Source organism: Trypanosoma cruzi, genomic scaffold (genome assembly GCF_000209065.1).
Source record: "Trypanosoma cruzi strain CL Brener 1047053516999 genomic scaffold, whole genome shotgun sequence".
In the NCBI taxonomy this organism is placed as follows: domain Eukaryota; phylum Euglenozoa; class Kinetoplastea; order Trypanosomatida; family Trypanosomatidae; genus Trypanosoma; species Trypanosoma cruzi.
In genome coordinates this window covers 1-17,942 of record NW_001849399.1, presented here as the reverse complement: position 1 = coordinate 17,942, position 17,942 = coordinate 1, and the positions used below count along the sequence as shown (strand labels likewise).

At 48.9% G+C, this 17,942-nt stretch overlaps 10 protein-coding genes across 10 annotated transcripts, besides 8 other annotated features; all 10 read left to right on the top strand.

Moving 5' to 3' along the window:
• Positions 1 to 17,942: a sequence feature (heterozygous, non-Esmeraldo-like haplotype).
• On the top strand, positions 21 to 2,561 carry Tc00.1047053510963.90 (elongation factor 2, putative; the record flags this gene model as incomplete). Its single annotated transcript, XM_803948.1, has 1 exon — positions 21 to 2,561. The coding sequence occupies one exon, from the start codon at positions 21 to 23 to the stop codon at positions 2,559 to 2,561; it is 2,541 nt and encodes an 846-aa protein (XP_809041.1).
• Positions 2,579 to 2,744: a sequence feature (A-rich).
• On the top strand, positions 2,775 to 3,254 carry Tc00.1047053510963.80 (hypothetical protein, conserved; the record flags this gene model as incomplete). Its single annotated transcript, XM_803947.1, has 1 exon — positions 2,775 to 3,254. The coding sequence occupies one exon, from the start codon at positions 2,775 to 2,777 to the stop codon at positions 3,252 to 3,254; it is 480 nt and encodes a 159-aa protein (XP_809040.1).
• Tc00.1047053510963.70 (ARP2/3 complex subunit, putative) lies at positions 3,474 to 4,019 on the top strand (the record flags this gene model as incomplete). The annotated part of the gene is made up of 1 exon (XM_803946.1): positions 3,474 to 4,019. The coding sequence occupies one exon, from the start codon at positions 3,474 to 3,476 to the stop codon at positions 4,017 to 4,019; it is 546 nt and encodes a 181-aa protein (XP_809039.1).
• On the top strand, positions 4,174 to 5,025 carry Tc00.1047053510963.60 (hypothetical protein, conserved; the record flags this gene model as incomplete). The annotated part of the gene is made up of 1 exon (XM_803945.1): positions 4,174 to 5,025. The coding sequence occupies one exon, from the start codon at positions 4,174 to 4,176 to the stop codon at positions 5,023 to 5,025; it is 852 nt and encodes a 283-aa protein (XP_809038.1).
• Positions 5,270 to 6,715, top strand: Tc00.1047053510963.50 (fructose-6-phosphate2-kinase/fructose-2,6-bisphosphatase, putative; the record flags this gene model as incomplete). Its single annotated transcript, XM_803944.1, has 1 exon — positions 5,270 to 6,715. One exon carries the CDS (start codon positions 5,270 to 5,272, stop codon positions 6,713 to 6,715), a length of 1,446 nt encoding a protein of 481 aa, XP_809037.1.
• Positions 6,836 to 6,870: a microsatellite.
• Positions 7,127 to 7,152: a microsatellite.
• Positions 9,168 to 10,247, top strand: Tc00.1047053510963.39 (hypothetical protein, conserved; the record flags this gene model as incomplete). The annotated part of the gene is made up of 1 exon (XM_803949.1): positions 9,168 to 10,247. The coding sequence occupies one exon, from the start codon at positions 9,168 to 9,170 to the stop codon at positions 10,245 to 10,247; it is 1,080 nt and encodes a 359-aa protein (XP_809042.1).
• Positions 10,332 to 10,356: a microsatellite.
• Positions 10,366 to 10,388: a sequence feature (AT_rich).
• On the top strand, positions 10,418 to 11,359 carry Tc00.1047053510963.30 (mRNA capping methyltransferase, putative; the record flags this gene model as incomplete). Its single annotated transcript, XM_803943.1, has 1 exon — positions 10,418 to 11,359. The coding sequence occupies one exon, from the start codon at positions 10,418 to 10,420 to the stop codon at positions 11,357 to 11,359; it is 942 nt and encodes a 313-aa protein (XP_809036.1).
• Positions 11,577 to 11,623: a microsatellite.
• Positions 11,654 to 14,587, top strand: Tc00.1047053510963.20 (hypothetical protein, conserved; the record flags this gene model as incomplete). Its single annotated transcript, XM_803942.1, has 1 exon — positions 11,654 to 14,587. The coding sequence occupies one exon, from the start codon at positions 11,654 to 11,656 to the stop codon at positions 14,585 to 14,587; it is 2,934 nt and encodes a 977-aa protein (XP_809035.1).
• On the top strand, positions 14,893 to 16,740 carry Tc00.1047053510963.10 (DNA damage repair protein, putative; the record flags this gene model as incomplete). Its single annotated transcript, XM_803941.1, has 1 exon — positions 14,893 to 16,740. One exon carries the CDS (start codon positions 14,893 to 14,895, stop codon positions 16,738 to 16,740), a length of 1,848 nt encoding a protein of 615 aa, XP_809034.1.
• Positions 16,859 to 16,878: a microsatellite.
• On the top strand, positions 16,941 to 17,942 carry Tc00.1047053510963.5 (hypothetical protein, conserved; the record flags this gene model as incomplete). Its single annotated transcript, XM_803950.1, has 1 exon — positions 16,941 to 17,942. A coding segment is annotated over one exon (1,002 nt), but the record flags the coding sequence as incomplete, so codon positions are not given.

The following is a 17,942-nucleotide window of genomic DNA, read 5'->3' as shown; positions in this document are numbered from 1 at the left end:
GCTGCTTTAAGCTATTCAAGATGGTAAACTTCACCGTTGATGAGGTCCGTGCGCTCATGGACTACCCCGAACAGATCCGCAACATGTCCGTGATTGCACACGTTGATCACGGCAAGTCGACGTTGTCCGACTCGCTTGTGGGGGCTGCCGGTATCATCAAGATGGAGGATGCCGGTGACAAGCGCATCATGGACACCCGTGCCGACGAGATTGCGCGTGGTATTACGATCAAGTCAACCGCCATTTCCATGCACTACCACGTGCCGCCGGAGATCATCGCCGACCTCCCCGACGACAAGCGTGACTTCCTGATCAACCTGATCGACTCTCCCGGGCACGTGGACTTCAGCTCCGAGGTGACCGCGGCACTCCGTGTGACTGACGGTGCCCTCGTTGTTGTCGATTGCGTGGAGGGTGTGTGTGTGCAGACGGAGACGGTGCTGCGCCAGGCACTGACGGAGCGTATCCGCCCTGTTGTGTTCATCAACAAGGTGGACCGCGCCATCCTGGAGCTGCAGCTGGACCCCGAGGAGGCGTACCAGGGCTTCGTGAAGACGCTGCAGAACGTGAATGTCGTGATTTCTACGTACAACGATCCTGTGATGGGCGACGTGCAGGTGTACCCCGAGAAGGGCACCGTTGCCATCGGCTCCGGCCTGCAGGCGTGGGCCTTTTCTGTCACTCGCTTTGCCAAGATGTACGCGGCGAAGTTTGGTGTTGACGAGGCGAAGATGTGCGAGCGTCTGTGGGGTGACAACTTCTTTGACGCGAAGAACAAGAAGTGGATCAAGAGTGAGACAAATGCTGCCGGGGAACGCGTGCGCCGCGCCTTCTGCCAGTTTTGCCTTGACCCTATCTACCAGATCTTTGATGCCGTGATGACGGAGAAGCAGGAGAAGGTGGACAAGATGCTGAAGTCGCTGAACATCAGCCTGACGGCGGACGAGCGCGAGCAGGTGCCCAAGAAGCTCTTGAAGTCGATTATGATGAAGTTTCTGCCTGCTGCGGAGACGCTGCTGCAGATGATTGTCGCACACCTTCCCTCGCCCAAGAAGGCGCAGAGCTACCGTGCGGAGATGCTGTACTCTGGGGAGTCTGGTCCAGACGACAAGTACTACGTTGGCATAAAGAACTGCGACCCAGAGGCGCCGCTGATGCTGTACATCAGCAAGATGGTGCCGACGGCGGACCGCGGCCGCTTCTTTGCATTCGGTCGTATCTTTGCTGGCAAGGTGCGCAGTGGGCAGAAGGTGCGTATCATGGGCAACAACTACGTCTTTGGCAAGAAGCAGGACCTGTACGAGGACAAGCCGGTGCAGCGCACGGTGCTGATGATGGGTCGTTACCAGGAGGCAGTGGAGGACATGCCGTGCGGCAACGTTGTTGGTCTGGTGGGTGTTGACAAGTACATTGTGAAATCCGCCACCATCACGGACGACGGCGAGAGCCCCCACCCGCTGCGAGACATGAAGTACTCGGTGTCTCCCGTTGTGCGTGTTGCGGTGGAGGCGAAAAACCCCTCCGACCTGCCGAAGCTTGTCGAGGGTCTGAAGCGCCTCTCGAAGTCTGATCCCCTTGTCGTGTGCACGATTGAGGAGAGTGGCGAACACATTGTTGCCGGCGCTGGCGAACTTCACCTGGAGATCTGCCTCAAGGACCTACAGGAAGACTTTATGAACGGCGCACCACTGAAGGTGTCGGAGCCTGTTGTGTCCTTCCGTGAAACGGTGACGGATGTGTCGTCGATCCAGTGTCTTTCCAAGTCCGCGAACAAGCATAACCGTTTGTTCTGCCGCGGTGCTCCGCTAACGGAGGAGTTGTGCGTCGAGATGGAGGAAGGCCTGAACGCCGGCTCGGAGGCCGACCCGAAGGTGCGTGCCCGCTTCCTTGCGGACAAGTTTGACTGGGACGTTGCAGAAGCGCGCAAGATCTGGTGCTATGGTCCCGACAACCGCGGCCCCAATGTTGTTGTGGACGTGACGAAGGGAGTGCAGAACATGTCGGAGATGAAGGACTCGTTCGTTGCGGCGTGGCAGTGGGCGACGCGCGAGGGTGTGCTGTGCGACGAGAACATGCGTGGCGTGCGCATCAACGTGGAGGACGTGACGATGCACGCGGACGCCATTCATCGTGGTGGTGGCCAAATCATTCCCACCGCCCGCCGTGTGTTCTACGCGTGCTGCCTGACCGCTGCGCCACGCCTGATGGAGCCGATGTTCCAGGTTGATATCCAGACGGTGGAGCACGCGGTGGGCGGCATCTACAATGTGCTGACGCGCCGCCGCGGTGTCATCATCGGCGAGGAGAATCGCCCCGGCACGCCCATCTACAATGTCAGGGCGTACCTCCCTGTCGCGGAGTCGTTTGGCTTCACCGCCGACCTGCGCGCCGGGACTGGCGGCCAGGCGTTCCCGCAGTGTGTGTTTGACCACTGGCAACAGTACCCGGGCGACCCGCTGGAGCCGAAGTCGCAGGCCAACACACTGACGCTGAGTGTGCGCCAGCGCAAGGGCCTGAAACCGGACATTCCGCCGCTGGACACCTTCCTTGACAAGCTGTAGGGTGTTGGCAGTATATGTTTTTTTTCTTTAATTTTTTTTTATATGTGTATCTTTTTTTTTGTTTGGGATTTTTTTTATTTTTTTTTATTGGCTGGGGTGGTGTTTGACTGGATTTATTGTGTTTGTGGTTTTTATTTACTTATTTTTTTTTTGTTGTTGTTTTAAAAGGTTTTTATTTGTATTATCAGGAATTCTTGTGTGTGTGGTGTTGTGATGGAAGAATCTCCACACTATTCTCGTGTGGCAGATGCGGCTGAGTCTATTAATGTTGTGACGGGCCGCAGCATATATTATGGGATGAGGCCTTGGCGATGTGATGATCGTTTTCATGACTTGCTATCGTCTTTTTTAAACATGGATTCTTTGGTTGTGCAGCTGCATCTGGCTGGGCTGCTGTGGCGTTGCAGTCGTTCTAAAAAGGGATCGGAGCCTATTGATTGCTACAAAAGATTGGGGAGAGGTGAGGTGATGTATTATGTGGATCGGTATAGAAGTGGGATGATGCGGACAGGTTACTTTGACAAGTATCCATACAATCAGAATGAGCTGCAAAGGATCATTGAGGAGGATGGCTTGAAGATGCGTGTATGGAGGCACCAACGCGAGCTTGAAATGGAGTCGAAGGAAGGAAAGATTGATGATCTTCTTCGTAAGAATGTTATGAAGAATACCGAAAGGTTTCGTGCTGATTGATAGGCGGTTGCCCAAATACGTACGTTTTATTGCTTATTATGTGGCCGAAGGACATTAAGTTTTTGGTCTTGCACTGATGATTATTTTTTTTCTTGGACGCCTTTTTAAATTGCGTGTTTTCGTGGGTTTCTTGCTCCTATGTTGTTGTTTTTGCTGTTTTTCTCATGCTGTGTTTTGTGCATTGCTCCTTGAAATTAGTTTTGGTTGAACTTCTTGGAGATGCACAGCAGGTGGAATGGGTATGAAGAAAGCAGTCTTTTGGGCTGCGGTGTTTATCCGCTTCGCCGCACGTCACGGCTCACTCCACCCGGCCCTGCACCGCGGATGGATGAAATGATTGAGGAGGGCGAAGAGGAGCCACAAGACATTGTTGACGAGGCATTCTACTTTTTTAAGCCCCACATGTTTTTTCGTAATTTTCCCATTAAGGGTGCTGGTGATCGTGTCATTCTGTACTTGACGATATACCTTCATGACTGTCTGAAGAAAATTGTCCAGTTGAAGCGTGAAGAGGCCCATTCTGTGCTTCTTAACTACACTACGATGCCGTTTTCATCGCCAGGGGAAAAGGACTTTCCGTTTAACGCGTTTTTCCCTGCTGGGAATGAGGAGGAGCAAGAAAAATGGCGAGAGTATGCAAAACAGCTTCGATTGGAGGCCAACGCACGTCTCATTGAGAAGGTTTTTCTTTTTCCAGAGAAGGACGGCACCGGAAACAAGTTCTGGATGGCATTTGCGAAGAGGCCTTTCTTGGCTTCTAGTTAGCGGCGATGAGTGGGAGTCTGAGTCTGCAGGAATACATGGGTTTTATTAGGTATGCTGTGCATGTATATATATATATTGTGAAAACTTTGTTGAGGTGTGATATATTTTTTTCCCTTATCCCTCAACTGACAAGAACCTGCTTTACTAGGAAATTATGTCGCGGACTTATGTACTTTTTGCGGTTTTAGCTCTGTTTGTAGCAGTGGGGGTCCCGGCGATTATAACTAATGCGGAAGAAGACGATGGGCTCGAAAAAATGAAGGGAAACTGGAGCATTTTTTGGCTTGCGGGACAACGTCCACGGCGAACGGGATTTGTGGCTGAACTGTCAGCTGCGTCTCTTGTGTTGCGTGAAGAGAAAGATGCGCCGAGTGCGGTGACTGCAGTTGCGGAGTCGCTCCTGCGTTTTTTGCGTCTGTTGGGGACGCAAGATGACGTTCAAGGGCCATTGTCTGTTCCTGCTGCGTGGCTGTTGGGTCTTCCGCGAGTTGTGAATGCGCGGGTGAGTCGTGAGGGGGTTCACCTCACGGACTGCCCTACGGTGGGAGTCACTTTTGCACGGCCTCAGCATTACATGGAGGCGGGACTTGGTACTGTTTTTGAAGCGCCGCAGACGGTGCACCTTCCTGTCGATGGGACGTGTGCGCAAGCCCCTTTTACCGTACGGGGGTATTGGTTGGAACGGCTAGGCAAAGATGAAATTCTCATGGTGATAATGGTGCGTGTCGACGGCGAGGACAACAGCGCTGTCTTTCACCTTTGCCGACGATTGGAGGAGGGGACTGGTGTACGGTCGTTTATCACTTCGGCAGCATTACTCGTAACGGTCGCGCTGATAAGATTTTTTCCGTCCGTTTTTTGGAGGAGGAAAGGAGGAACTGCGAGCGCCACAAGAATTACTCCAAATCCTCTTCGGCCTGCTCTTTCTGAGCTTCGTCGACGTGAACTTTTACGGCGGCAGGAGGAGATTATTCGACGCATGAAGGAAGAAGATGGAAGAAGCTGAAGTTCTTTCGTCCGTCTCTCTCCCGGTGTGTGTGTGTGTGTGGCTTTAAAAGTTTGCGGCTTTGAGGTGACGTTGTGAACGACGGCAGTTGGGCCTGACCTGTGCCTTGTCATATTGAGCTGCGTATATACCCAAAGGTCATGGCTTAATCAACTTGTAGCATTATACAATTTTTTAACTATTCTTTTTTTTTTTTTTTTCAATTTTTCCTTCTCCAGTTTTAACAAGAGCAGAAACGGTTGTAATGCACGGTTCCGTCGCGATGATACCGTTGCAAAGCAGCATAAGTGTTGACGATTCTTTTTTGGAGAACTCCATTGATTTTTGCAGATTTGAGGGGGCGGGGAATCCGTCAAAAGGCCCTGTGTTGACTCCGCCCTTGCAGCTCAAGATTGTTAACGAGACAGGCATATCAACGAATGACTGGAATAGTTCCACGAGCGCTGTTTTTCTCGTCGTTAGCTCCTCACCCAGATGTGGCTTAGTGGCACGCTTTTTTTGCACACGACTTTTGCGATATCTTCGTTGGTGTGGTGAGAGCGCCGTGTTTTTTTTATCAGGACCTAATGAACGTGACATTGAGGTGCAGCGCTTTGAGGATGACGTGGGCGCCTGGGAGAAGTACGTGGAATCTTGTTTGGAGAAATCACTTTTGTATTTGGCTTCCAATCCCTGTCTTGGTTTCTCGGCTATCCCAGTAATAATTCTCCTGACCGACTGCGAGTCCGTGGATGCGTACGACAGGCTGCATGGTATGCTGGATTCGAGGGGAAATTTTTTGGTTCGCCACATTTGGTTCGATGAGGACTGGAAGGAACGTGCTTCTCCGAAAGGCGGCTACATCAATGTATGTTTAAAGCAACCAGCACTCCGCATGACGCGATCTCAATGGAGTATTGTCTGCTCAAGGGCAGCGGGATATCTCAACAGTTGCCTTCCCGTGCTTCATCGGGTTTACCTTGACGAGCCTTTGGTGGGCTCCCCGGAGGAGACGCTCAGGTCCTTTTCTCCGCTCTTTTTTACTCGTCATGGGCAGTCGGAGTACAACTTGCAGGATCGTCTTGGCGGTGATCCCGACCTTACTAGTTTGGGCAGAGACGATGCCTTGACGATTGCTGAGTTTTTTAAGCGGCAGGTGGTGGGAAACAGTCGTCTATTTGCATTAAGAAATGCCGTGTGGGATAAAGAGGAAGGATTTGAGGTGTGGTGCAGCCAACTTAAACGCACCCGACGTACGGCTGAACCATCTGCGCGGGTACTGACAAGAGGAGAGTTGAAGACATTCAAGACACTCAATGAAATTCACGCTGGTGTATGCGAGGATATGACTAACGAGGAAATCAAGGCACTCTACCCCCCCATTTCATCTTTTCGACACACGGACAAGGTAGGGTTTCGGTATCCCAATGGGGAGTCGTACCAGGACCTCATGCGACGTCTGGAACCTATTTTGCTGGATCTTGATGTCACACGAAAGTGCGTTTTGGTTGTGGCGCACCAGGCGGTGCTGCGGACTGCGCTTTCCTTCTTTGATGGTCCGGCAGTTGAGGAGGCCGTTCACACACCGTGTCCCCATCGCAGTGTCTGGTGTTGTACATACAATCGACTCGGGGAGCCTCGCTTGACGACAATCACACTCAAGCCCCGAAAAAAGAATCCTGAAGAGAATTATGAATGTAGTGGGTGGTGAAGGCATTCTTTGATGCACAGTGCACGTGGGGCAAGTTTTTTTTTTCTTTTTATTGTTTGGGTTTTCCTCACTCGTTGTATATTTTGGTTGTTGGTGTTTTTTAATTATATATGCAAATTTTTTTTATTTTTATTTTTATTGTTATCTTTTTTTTTTCTTTTGTCTGTTGTGTGCTTGCACACATGTATATTTATTTTGGTATCACTTTTTTCATATGCTGCCAGTGAGTCGCATTGTATGCATGTATGTAGTTTATTTTTTTTTTTGCTTGAAAAAAAAGGTTTGGGATGTGCGTGTGTGTGTGGGCGAAGAGATAGTGTTCATAGGGACGAGCGCACCTGCCAGCTTTTCGCCTCAGGACCTTCTCGGTGAGAACCGGTTGCGCACACCGAAATTTTACGAATTTACGTGAAAAAAAAAAAGAAAAAAGAAAAAAAGGGATGCGGTAAATATTTGTGACGGCGTACGGGTTTTTCCTGCAAGGCAGGGCGCTATCTTGTTGGCAGATTGGAGAACGGTGTGACCCGCCGTGCCATGGCGTCCGAGCCCCACGGCGTCCCAGTGGTTTTGAAGGGTGGGACCGATCCTCTTCTTCGATTACGATACTTGAACGATCGTTGGGCTGTGAAAACAATTATTGCGAGCAGGAATCATCTGCGCATCGTGAATGAGCGTTTATTATTTTCGCGTTCAGACGAGTTTTTCATTAATTGCCTTTCCTGACAGTTTTTTTTTTTGGTTGTGCTAGGGCCACGCAATTTGCCTATAAACGTGCTGTTCAACTACTCTGCGTTTTCTGTCCTTGAGCTGCGTATATTTTTGGGGAGTAATGGAAGGTTTCTGTCTCTTTTCATACTGTACTGGCCATGAACACTTCAACGCCTGGTTTATAGCACCCGTCATTTAGTTCTGCAGTGCCTTTGTTGGAATATTGCCTTTACGAATGCGTGGAGGGTTGTGGGGAAAACGGATCTCAGTGCCTTTTTGTGCCTCATCCACGAGAGGAGATGAGGAAACGCCTCCTAAAAACTCCAGTGTTCTTGTTTGTGATTTTGTGCGCTGGATTGCTTTTTTGATGTAAGCCCAACAGCTGTGGTGGCAGCCCCTATGTGTGCCGCGTCGAATGCAGTTATGTCTACTTGGACGCTTCCAGGTGGTTTTGGAGGCGCCTATTACCTTCTCTGGCAATGCCGTGGGCCGCCGCAGCGTGGCGTCAGGGTCAATTGCCAGTTATTGTCGGGGGAATTCAGGAGCCAGCAATGTTTCCATCACCGGATTGTTGCTGTTGGCACGTGGCTGACGGCATCGACCAGAGGCGTATTGCCAGGGAACCGCTGCGCCTTGCTGGGGCACACAGTTGTAACACCATGAGGTCTGGTGGCACGCATTATCGTGGAGCGTGAGGCATTGAGTTGAGTGAAATAAAAACATGAGGGGAAAAAAGAACAACAAAAACGAAATCTCTTCCAGTTTTCCGTCTGTGCTTTTGCTGCTTTTTTGAAACGTTGTTTCCCACACAAATTTCAGATTATGTCACGACATCTTTCAAAACGGTAACTACCGCACACTTTTTTAAAGCGTCGTAGTGATTTTGCTGAGTTATTGCTTGAGAGGATGGATTTTTTGATTGGACGCTTTGGCGATGATGGTGACAAAACCGAGATTATTTTGCCATTCCTCAGGCGATGTGTCGAGGCATGTGTTGACACGACAAGGACGGCTGAGGTGGGCGGGGGATAAAGTATTGCTGACCCTCTGCTCGAACATTTGGTTTGTTTTGTTTATGACTCGCCGAATATCGATGAATACTTCTGCGCCCCTTTGTTTGGAGTGTGTCTCGCAGCATACGGCAGTGAAGTGGAGCCCACCTGTTTTACCACGCAGACGGGGTTGCTCCTGAATCAGGAAGTATGACTGGCGAACGGAGTCGATTTTTGGCTCTCGTGGAACGTTTGCTTGAAGGTTTTTTGGCGAGTGCAAGAAACCCTGCGGGGCTCTTCGCTGATGAATTTCCTTTCTTTCAGCGCCTTTGGGGAAGCATTACCATTCAGCAGACGAAGGATTGAAGGGCTGGCGGTGGGGGCGACTTTGCTTTCCTGCGTGGACGCGGCCCATTGGCTGCCACAGCTGAACGCTTTTCTTTAATTTTATTTTGGAGGCCAATTCTTCCTTGTTTGACGGCGCCACGACACGCCATCCAGCTCCCTCCCCTCACTACTGAATGGTGTCCCGGCTTGCTGCCGGCCGTGTTGCTGCCAACTAAGCTTTTCTTTGGCTTACTGCATCCCTCTTTGGTAAACTCCTCTTCACCACCACCATTCTTGTGCTTTATTTGCTCCCCTCAGGTTGTTCTCCTTTCTTTCCCTCCACGTCTCTTTTTCTTCCTCTGCCTGCTTCACTGAGGAGGAGATAAAAAGTGAAAAAAAAAAATTGATACGAAATCATCTCAACGATGCCCGGACACGACGAACACTCACCAGGTGTGAAGGAAACAAATGTTGACGTGGCTTCATCGTCTTCAGCCACTTCAAATCTAGAAGAGCGTAAAAAGTATTACATCAGTCAGGCGCTCTTTGAAACCCTGCAAGGCAAGGGATTCAGCGATAATGCCATCAAGAAGTCCATAGTTGCGGGTTGCGTGGATGATGGCACCTGCACACAGTGGATCACAATGCATGAAGGCCACCCAGAGCTGGACACCCCTTTGGAGGAGGGTGTAGAGGTGGTTGTCAAGTTCAAACGTGTTCTCACCGAGGTTGAGCGTGAGGCTAAAGTGCGCGAATTGAGGGAAAAAGCAAAGGCAAAGGTTGAGGAGGAGAAGCGGCTCGCTGCTGAAAAGGAGCGAGATCGCATTGAGATGGGCAGGAGAGCTATTGAGACCAAAGAAATGCTCGACAAACTTCGAAGGGAATCCGAACTCGCAGCAGTGCGGAAACAGAAGGAAGATGATGCCATCGCCAGACGCCGGGTGAGGGTGCAGTTACTTGCTGACAAGTATGCGCGTCAGGGGATGGCGATGGAGGAGGCGTTCCGCGTTGCCGAGCTGGAGGTTGAAGAGACTGTACGCCAACGACGCCGGGAGGCTACCCACGTGGAGGGGAGGGACGTGCAAAATGCAAGAGAAGGTGCCCCGAAAACATCTCTGTGGGATGTTGACGGCATCATCGCACAAAACGTCTCTCTTACTGACGTTTTTGATAAACCTTTTGAGCCGCCGTCTTCTTTACCCCGTTTGGTTGATGAGTTGCGCAATCATAAAGACGCTGCTGTTGCTTGTCAGTGCATTGCGGTGCTACTAACCATTTTGGGAAATATACTTAAGAGTCCCTTCGATACTACGAAGCGCTCATTAAAAACAACAACAAGTGTTTTCTGTACAAAAATTGCTCCCGTGCCCTCTGCCATCCAAATCCTGCGCACATGCGGGTTTCAGCTCGCCACGGACGCGAATGGGAATGAGTCAATGGTGTCAACCATAGCTGTGATTCGCGTGATTGAACGAGCGATTGCCTTACTGAAGAATGAGGTGTGAACAATGAATTCTTCGGCGGAAAGCAGAAGAAAATTTGACTTATAGAAATTTTCCTTCTTTTTCTGTTTCCAACTGGAATACCGGATATATATATATATATATATATGTAGTTTGGTTCTTTTTTTTTTTTTTTAAATAAATCTGAGGAAAAAACGAGTGAAGGGAGACGAATGGCGGAGAGTCAGAGAACGGCTGCATCTTACGATGAGATTGCACGAAGGCGCGCGGGCGATTGGAAGAGCAAGGAGTCTCCTTTTCGATTCTTTAACAACTATGTAAAGAAAAGCATTATTCAATTTGCACTGGATCATTTAAAGTACAAGGAGGGGTGCTCAGAAGTAAAAGTTCTCGACTTGGCCAGTGGACGAGGTGGTGATGTTGGGAAGTGGCTGCATTGCCAAAGTCCTGAATTGAGCTTTGCCACAGCGAAGCTGCCGCGACAACGTTTAACGAAAGCCGTCTTTTTAGATTGTTATGATGTTTCTTCAGAGTGCATCGCTGAGGCGCGGAAACGCTACGAAGCGCTTGGGTCAGGAGTAACGTGCAAGTGTGTTTTTACTGTTAGAGACTGTTTTAGCGAGGAATTTCTTTGCGGTCAGCTGCCATTGTCGGAAAACTATGGTAAATTTCATGTTGTGTCTATTCAATTTGCATTCCACTACGCATGCGACACCCGGAGACGTATCGACATGTTAATGGCAGCGATAGCAGGCGCGTTAGCGTCGAATGGTGTGTTTATCGCGACAACGGTTGACGATGAGGTTCTTGCCGAGCGTGTGCGGGAGAAACGAACAGAAAGTACCGGGTTGTATGCCCTGCACTTTGATTCGGAGCCCGTGTGGGAAGGGGATAGACTTGCAGTAGGCACAAAGTACCTTTTTGAGCTTGAGGGATTTGTTGACTGCGAAGAATATGTCGTTCCGGCCTCCTACGTTCGAGAGCGTGCCTATTATTACGGCTTGGAGGAGGTTACCGAATATTCCAAAACTTTTCGATCTTTTTACGAGGAATATAAAAAGGACTCAACCAAAAATAAGGGATTTTATTTGTTTCGCGGCTATTTGGAGCTTGTCACACTGTACCGCACATTCTGTTTCCGCAAGATTAATTGAGGTTCCGTGTGTGTGTGTGGGAGCGATGAGAGCTTTGGTTCACTCTTTCATCTCATCGGCGGCAGCATATTGCTTATAGGCGATTAAAACTGTCTTGTGAGCGCAGTGAGTATATGTGATTGCCTTTGGAAAAGCTGCTGATGTTATTATTGCTATTTCCTCTTTTTTTTTTTTTTGCCTAATTTGGGCTGCACTTTTGTGAAATTACTTGGATGCGTTTTATTTCATTTTTATTTTTATTTTTTGTGTTTTTTTTTTTTTTTTGGTTCCCGCTGAGGTAGTCTTAAAGAAGCCATGTATGCAACAGCCGCCACAGCTGCTGGCGAGAATCCATTACATGCTGTGCTCACTGAAATGATTTCTGGTATGTGTGGAGGATCCGTGAAGCACAGAAGCGTGACGGCTTCCGACGGCAACTGGAGGACGCGACAGGTGATTCGGGAGTTGAGGGGGGTTAAGTCAGTAGAAGTTTTTTTCTCGACTGAAGAACAGATCCGAGGGGTTGTCATGAGCCAGGAGACAAGATGCCGTGTGAAGCTTCTTAACGCCTTCTTATCTGGCCAATACCTTCTGGAGGAGCAGGCATCGGTGCGTGAGGAAGAGGAGAGCTGTCGCCGAGAATTGACACTTGTGGCTCTTTCTGAGTTACACAGTGAGGCCAGTCTGCTAACCGTTGTGGGAGAGGAAATGTATGACAGACATTCTCTCGAGAATGCATGCTGGAAGGGATGGATGAATTTGAGGCGATGCCAAAATTTGGCGTTTTTGGTGCTGCGGGAGCAAATCAGTCGTCGTTTTCTGATAAAAAGGGAGGCTATGAACCGTGTGGAAGCGGAACGGCGACGTTTTTTGGCGGTGGGGCGTGAGATTGACATGGAACTTTTGTCTCAAGAATTTTACCGGACTACTTCGATGGATCGTTTTAAGTCCTCTAAGCTCACTCTTGACCTTGCGCTACTTCTTGCGGAGGAGGAACGAGAGCGGTGCTCACTGGAGAGAATATATTTGCTCAAACTTAGTTTAATGGCAAATGATCAAGAGAACGCTGCAGCACGATTGGTGGTCACCTCCGTCATGCGGGCCTCTCTGATGCGGCGTAAGTTACGCGACGATGCTTGCTGGAGGGAGCGGTCTTTGATGCTTCTACTGGTACCTTCTAAAGAGCTTGACATTCGTTACATGATTGAAAGGAAGGAAATGGAGGAACGACAAGCACTTCGGGTAAGTTTCTTAACAACATGGCGCAGTGTATTTAAACGCACAATGAATCCTGATGAGGGGACCGTTATTATAGAGCGACTTGAGTTGTATGAGCGACGCTGCGTATTCGATCAGTGGAGGTTTGGTTTTAACGCACTTAACGATCGACAGGAACGCGAACGATGCATCCTTGCAAGCCGCGAGGCTACTTACGATGTGTTCTATCACTCGGTTATTGACAGTCTAACTGCCTTGTGGAAGCAGGAAAGCGTGCAGTTTAATGCATTGCGTAAGCGGTACTCGGAATTTGTCTGGTCGACTCGAATGATTGAGGCAACGATGATATTGGCTGCTGAAGAGTTCGCAGCACGACAAAGGATTATTGAGTCTGAAGTGCGGGAAGCAATTAAATTGAATTCGTCATTTTATATTCGCCGCTGTGAAGAGGCTGCACTTGAAGGAGCTGCGTCCATCATGGAGATGGAGCATAAACGCCGTATTTCGCTGATGCAATCGAATATAAAGTTTGTCAGGGATGTTTACTTTTACCATCTTCTCTACGAGGAGGCGTGGCGTCGAATTGATATTGAGTCGGAGGCCCGCACCGCGTGGTCAGACATTGTTGTTTTACAGGAGAGCGCACCGCGTGGCTGTTCTTTAGGCTCCGCGGATCGCTTGAAAGAAGTTCAGCGCACACTTTTGGTGGGGGATGGGCATCATCACTTCATTCGTCACAATTTCACTTTGGTGATATTTACGGAGAAGAGCAACCGGGAAATTTTGGAGAAGAAGGAGTTGGAAGACCGTGTCAGTGCTTACGCCGCCGTCCTTGGGCAAGTGGAGGAGTGGAACCGGTTGGAACTCCAGACCGAAGGCCAACACGAATTTTTGCGCATTCTGCTTGATGCAGTGGATCACCGTGAGTATGTTGAGCGGACGATCTTGGAAGAGTTTGAGCGGGAGAGACGTGAATTTCTATTTGGTAGCTTTGACTACTCCTTGCCACACTTAAGAGCCTGCGAGGTGGATGAGTTAACTGCCCGTCTAGACATTATTAACGAAGCCGAACTCACCGTGGGTGCACTGGCGTGTTCATGGGGAATGCACTGCCATGTGGCATACTGCTCAGAGGAGCTCCGCCTAAGTCAATGTGCTCTACGTTTTATGTCATCAAAAGAACTGTTTCAGGATCGCGAAGTGGCATTGGTGCGTGCTGTGGAGCCGATGTCACGAAGGGAGATCATCAACAGAGAGATATCGGGGAGGTTACTGTTGTTGATGGATGCCCAAGAACAGCGGGGGCGAATACGGATTGAAAATGCGGCAACGGATGCTTATAACGGCGCTCAAGAATTGTTTGATCGCGTACTTTCGCGTGCGGATGACTGGAGGACGAGAGGCGTATTAAGAGAGCCCGTGGTGCTTACCGGGAGGGAGGCACTCATCGATTACTTCCGTCGTCAAGAGGCATCCGTGGCGGTTCGTCTCAGGGCTCAACAGGAGAAAACGCGAGAGTTACTTGGAGTATTTTTTGCTGATTTTTACTGGGGCCGTGATTCCATTGTGGTAGAGGAATTTGTTGGGCGTGAGAGCATAATGGGGACTTTTCTTTGTCCTCATCCTGCCTTGCGTGTCGTGGGAGAAGAGCCTGAATCCAAGCTGACTGTCCGCTTCTACAGCCTCGCTCTGATGACAAAAGATGCATTGCAGTCCTTCTCCATCAGGGTACATGACTCTTTGGATGATGTAGGAGTAACGTGTGAGCTGCTTGAGGCACAAGCTGTGACTACTGCTGGCCGCTTCTTTCGTGTCTGCTTTCCTGTACGAGTGATGAGGTGGGTGAGGCCATTGACGGAAGAAAGCAATGTTCTCCACTTTGAAGTCAGAAATTGTGAGGGAAATTTGTTTGCGACGGCCTCCATTTTGCTCAGAAGCGAAGAATTGAAGAAGACCAACGGCGCTACTGTTTTGTCCCTTCCTACGGACGACAAGCATGGGAAGATGAACGTGGTCCTGAATGTAGAATAAAGGCGGCCAATATCTACTTGTGCGTCACATGTAAAGAGATGATTTACCGTTACCCTACTTGTACTCGCTCTACGGTTTTGTGAAGAGTGCATGTGCGTACTTTTTTTTTTTTCTTTGTTACTGTAGCGTTTTTGTTTCTTTTGACTCTTTTCTTTTTTGTGAAGCTGCTTTGATGTCTGAGAGGGAGGGATTCACACTTCCTAGATGCCTTGTGGAGGTATTACTGCGTGAAGTGAGTGAGCAGTTTGCCGTTGACGAAACCGCACGAATTGTGTTTAATCAATTTGCTGAGTTTATCGTTGGGGATGAGCGGGAAAAAGAACGTCTCAGTGGGGAGGAAATGGGCTTGTGATCAAGTCAATAGCGTACGACACTTTCAGCAGCACTCGCGGCTGCACTTCATTGGGCAGTGGAAAACAAAGGCTCATGACCTATTCAAGGATTGGTTTGCTGTGCACCCCACATGGAACCATGGCGTCCTTTCCCACCAGGCCCTATTTGTTCATCTCGACATGGACGCCTTCTTTTGTAGTGTTGTTTTAGCGAAGGAAGAAAATGCTCATATGCGGGAAAAACCAGTTTGTATAGCCGCGGGAAAAGGCAACAGTGATATCTCATCAAGCAATTATATTGCCAGGTCATTTGGTGTGCGTGCTGGTATGTATGTGAATGCCGCAAAAGAACTGTGTCCCAACTTGCAGGTTTTAAGTTACGACTTGCCACGATGCGAAGAGGTAATCAAATGTCTTTACCGTTTGTTGTTTGAGCTTTGTCCAGATAAGGTGTGTATCGCTGTTGAAGTGTACAGTATTGATGAGGTTATGATTGCTTTTGATACGGAAAACCACGATGTCGTGAAGAGTTACTGCGCCAACGTACTCCGTCAGTTGGAGCTTACCACAAACTGTACCGCCTCATGTGGGATCGGACCAAATATTATGCTTTCTCGTATTGCTACACAATACGCCAAGCCCAATGGAGTGTATTCTATTTTACCTCAAGATGTACCAGAGCTCGTTGGGCACATGCCATTTTCCGAAATTCATGGGGTTGGGAGCTGTACTATGACGAAGCTGCGTCCATTGTTGAGGCCGTACTTGAAGGATGCGGACATCAGCGATGACGATATCCTTTGTTGCCATGTTCAAAAGCTATCCAAGCAACAGCTTCAACGGGCTTTGGGTCAGAAATCTGGAGAAAATTTCTTTCACCTATGCCGGGGGCATGACACACGTCAAGTAAGCCGAACCGGTGACGAGGAAAATCAGCGTATGTTGGGGAAAAAAATGCCTACGAGCGTCAGTTGTTCCATGAACTATGCGGTAAGGCCTCTCACGTTGGATGATGTATGGGGAATTCTGAGAGAATTACTAGAGGTTGTGTGCGGCAAAATGGATCGGGGAGGCTACTCCAGCTCTGGATTGCGCGTCACTCTTTTGGAACGACATCCATTGCATCCAAAGGAAACTCAAAAGTTTATGGGGAGAGGAAGATGTGTTGAGTTTCACGTTCCCATTAATTTCGAGAAACCTCTGCGAAGCTCTGAACTGGAATTAATGCTGTCACAAGTGAAGGATGTCGTTACACCACTGTTTGTCCTTGATCGTCAAATGAGCGATGAGGAGAGGGCGCGTGAACTTGGTTTGGAGGACGATGCAGAATCGAGAGTTATTTGGACTGTGAGTCTCAAAACGGTAAAGGATATTGTGATATCTGACATTCGTGGGATGACGGTGCAGGCCACTGGTCTTCATTCTCAGGGAGGTGCGGTGACTGAATGGAAAAGCACAAGTGGTGGGCAGCTCTCTCTTTTTAATGCTTTTTCGCGAGGCAACAAAAGGAAACGGCAGTCGTCAGAGGTAATATTGAGCCCCCCCACTGGCATTGCCCAAGTGATGGAGAACGCGTTTGAGCCGTCTGTGGTTGAAGATTTGATGGGTCTTGATGTTGACGAGATATTTATTGAAGATTGGAAAAAAGCCGTAACGGAGGCCAGTCAACGCGCTGATTACACGGTAATGAAAGCCCTCCTTCGTGTTGCTGCTTTTCAATGCACCGCACGCTTAGGGTCGTGTGATTTAGCACAGACAATTTTTAAGGATCTTGTGGCTTACGCCAATGCACTTCTACCTGTCCCTGTTGCATTCACTTAAGTTTTTAAGCACTAGGGGAATGTGTGAAGACGACACCGTCAGGCCGCGTACTATGCATGACCTTGTTTTATTCTTATTATATGTGTATATGATGTCTATGAAACATGACTTTATCCTTTTATTATTATTATTATTATTTCTTTTTTTTTTTGGTTTTATTATTATTACTAGAGGGGCGGGGTTTCTCTTGCTTGCGTTAGATGAACGCAGCGCTGCTTCAGGGCCTCCGGCGTGCGGGTCATTCGCTTAAGGAAGGCAGTCATAATGAGGCAGAGTATGTTATTCGATCTCTACAGGCCATTAATGACCCTGCAGCAGCAGAGGAGACAATTCGTATACTCCAAGACAGCGTCCAGGAACTGGGCCACGATGTGACATATGTGCACTTTGCCGCATTTCGTCTCCTGAGGTTTTATCTCACACGCAATGGGGTTTTGTGGGGTGAAAGCACACGGCGACTCTTGCATTTCTTATTGGATTACGTAGAGTCGAAAGGAGAGCAAATTGTGACCCTTGCGTGGCGCCCTGTATTATCGGAGGCAGCTTTGGATGCAGCCGTTATGTTAAAACTTAGCTGCGCTGGTGCTGAAGGTGGCGTTGATACAACTATTTTTTTAGGGATTGTTTCTGATATGCTGTCTCTTCTAGCTGAACGTAAATCGGAAGGGTTCATCGTTTTTGTGCGTCATGTGGTGATCCATCTTGTTGAGGAATTCGGTTTGTATCATCCATCATCCAGGGGGAGGGAAATGCCGTTACGGTTTCATCGTGCATGCCGCTCCGTATTTGAATGTCATGGTTTGGTGCGTTTTCTGGACGCTCTACTGTGCTGCGCGGCCACTGGTCTTTCAGAGACTTCTCGAACCGTTGAGGCACTTTTTCAGTGTTTGGACACCATTTTGTCGTGGTCTACTCACTGCTTTTTTGAAGAAGAAGTGGCCGAGGATGAGTGTAGTCATTCTTTCCGAGTCTCAGGCATTTTGTGGCATACGTTGCTTTTGGAGGGCGTCACAGTAGCAGGGACGAAAATCACCATAGACTCCCTGCTTCGCACGTGGTACTCTGAAGGTAATCTGTGTGGTTTCTTCTTTAATCCTTTATCGCTTGTGGAGCTAATTTGTCAATTCTGTGGCATTACTATGGAGTCATGGAGCGTTTCTGACAAGATGAACTACGGAGAAAGATTTCTTTCTCTTACATGT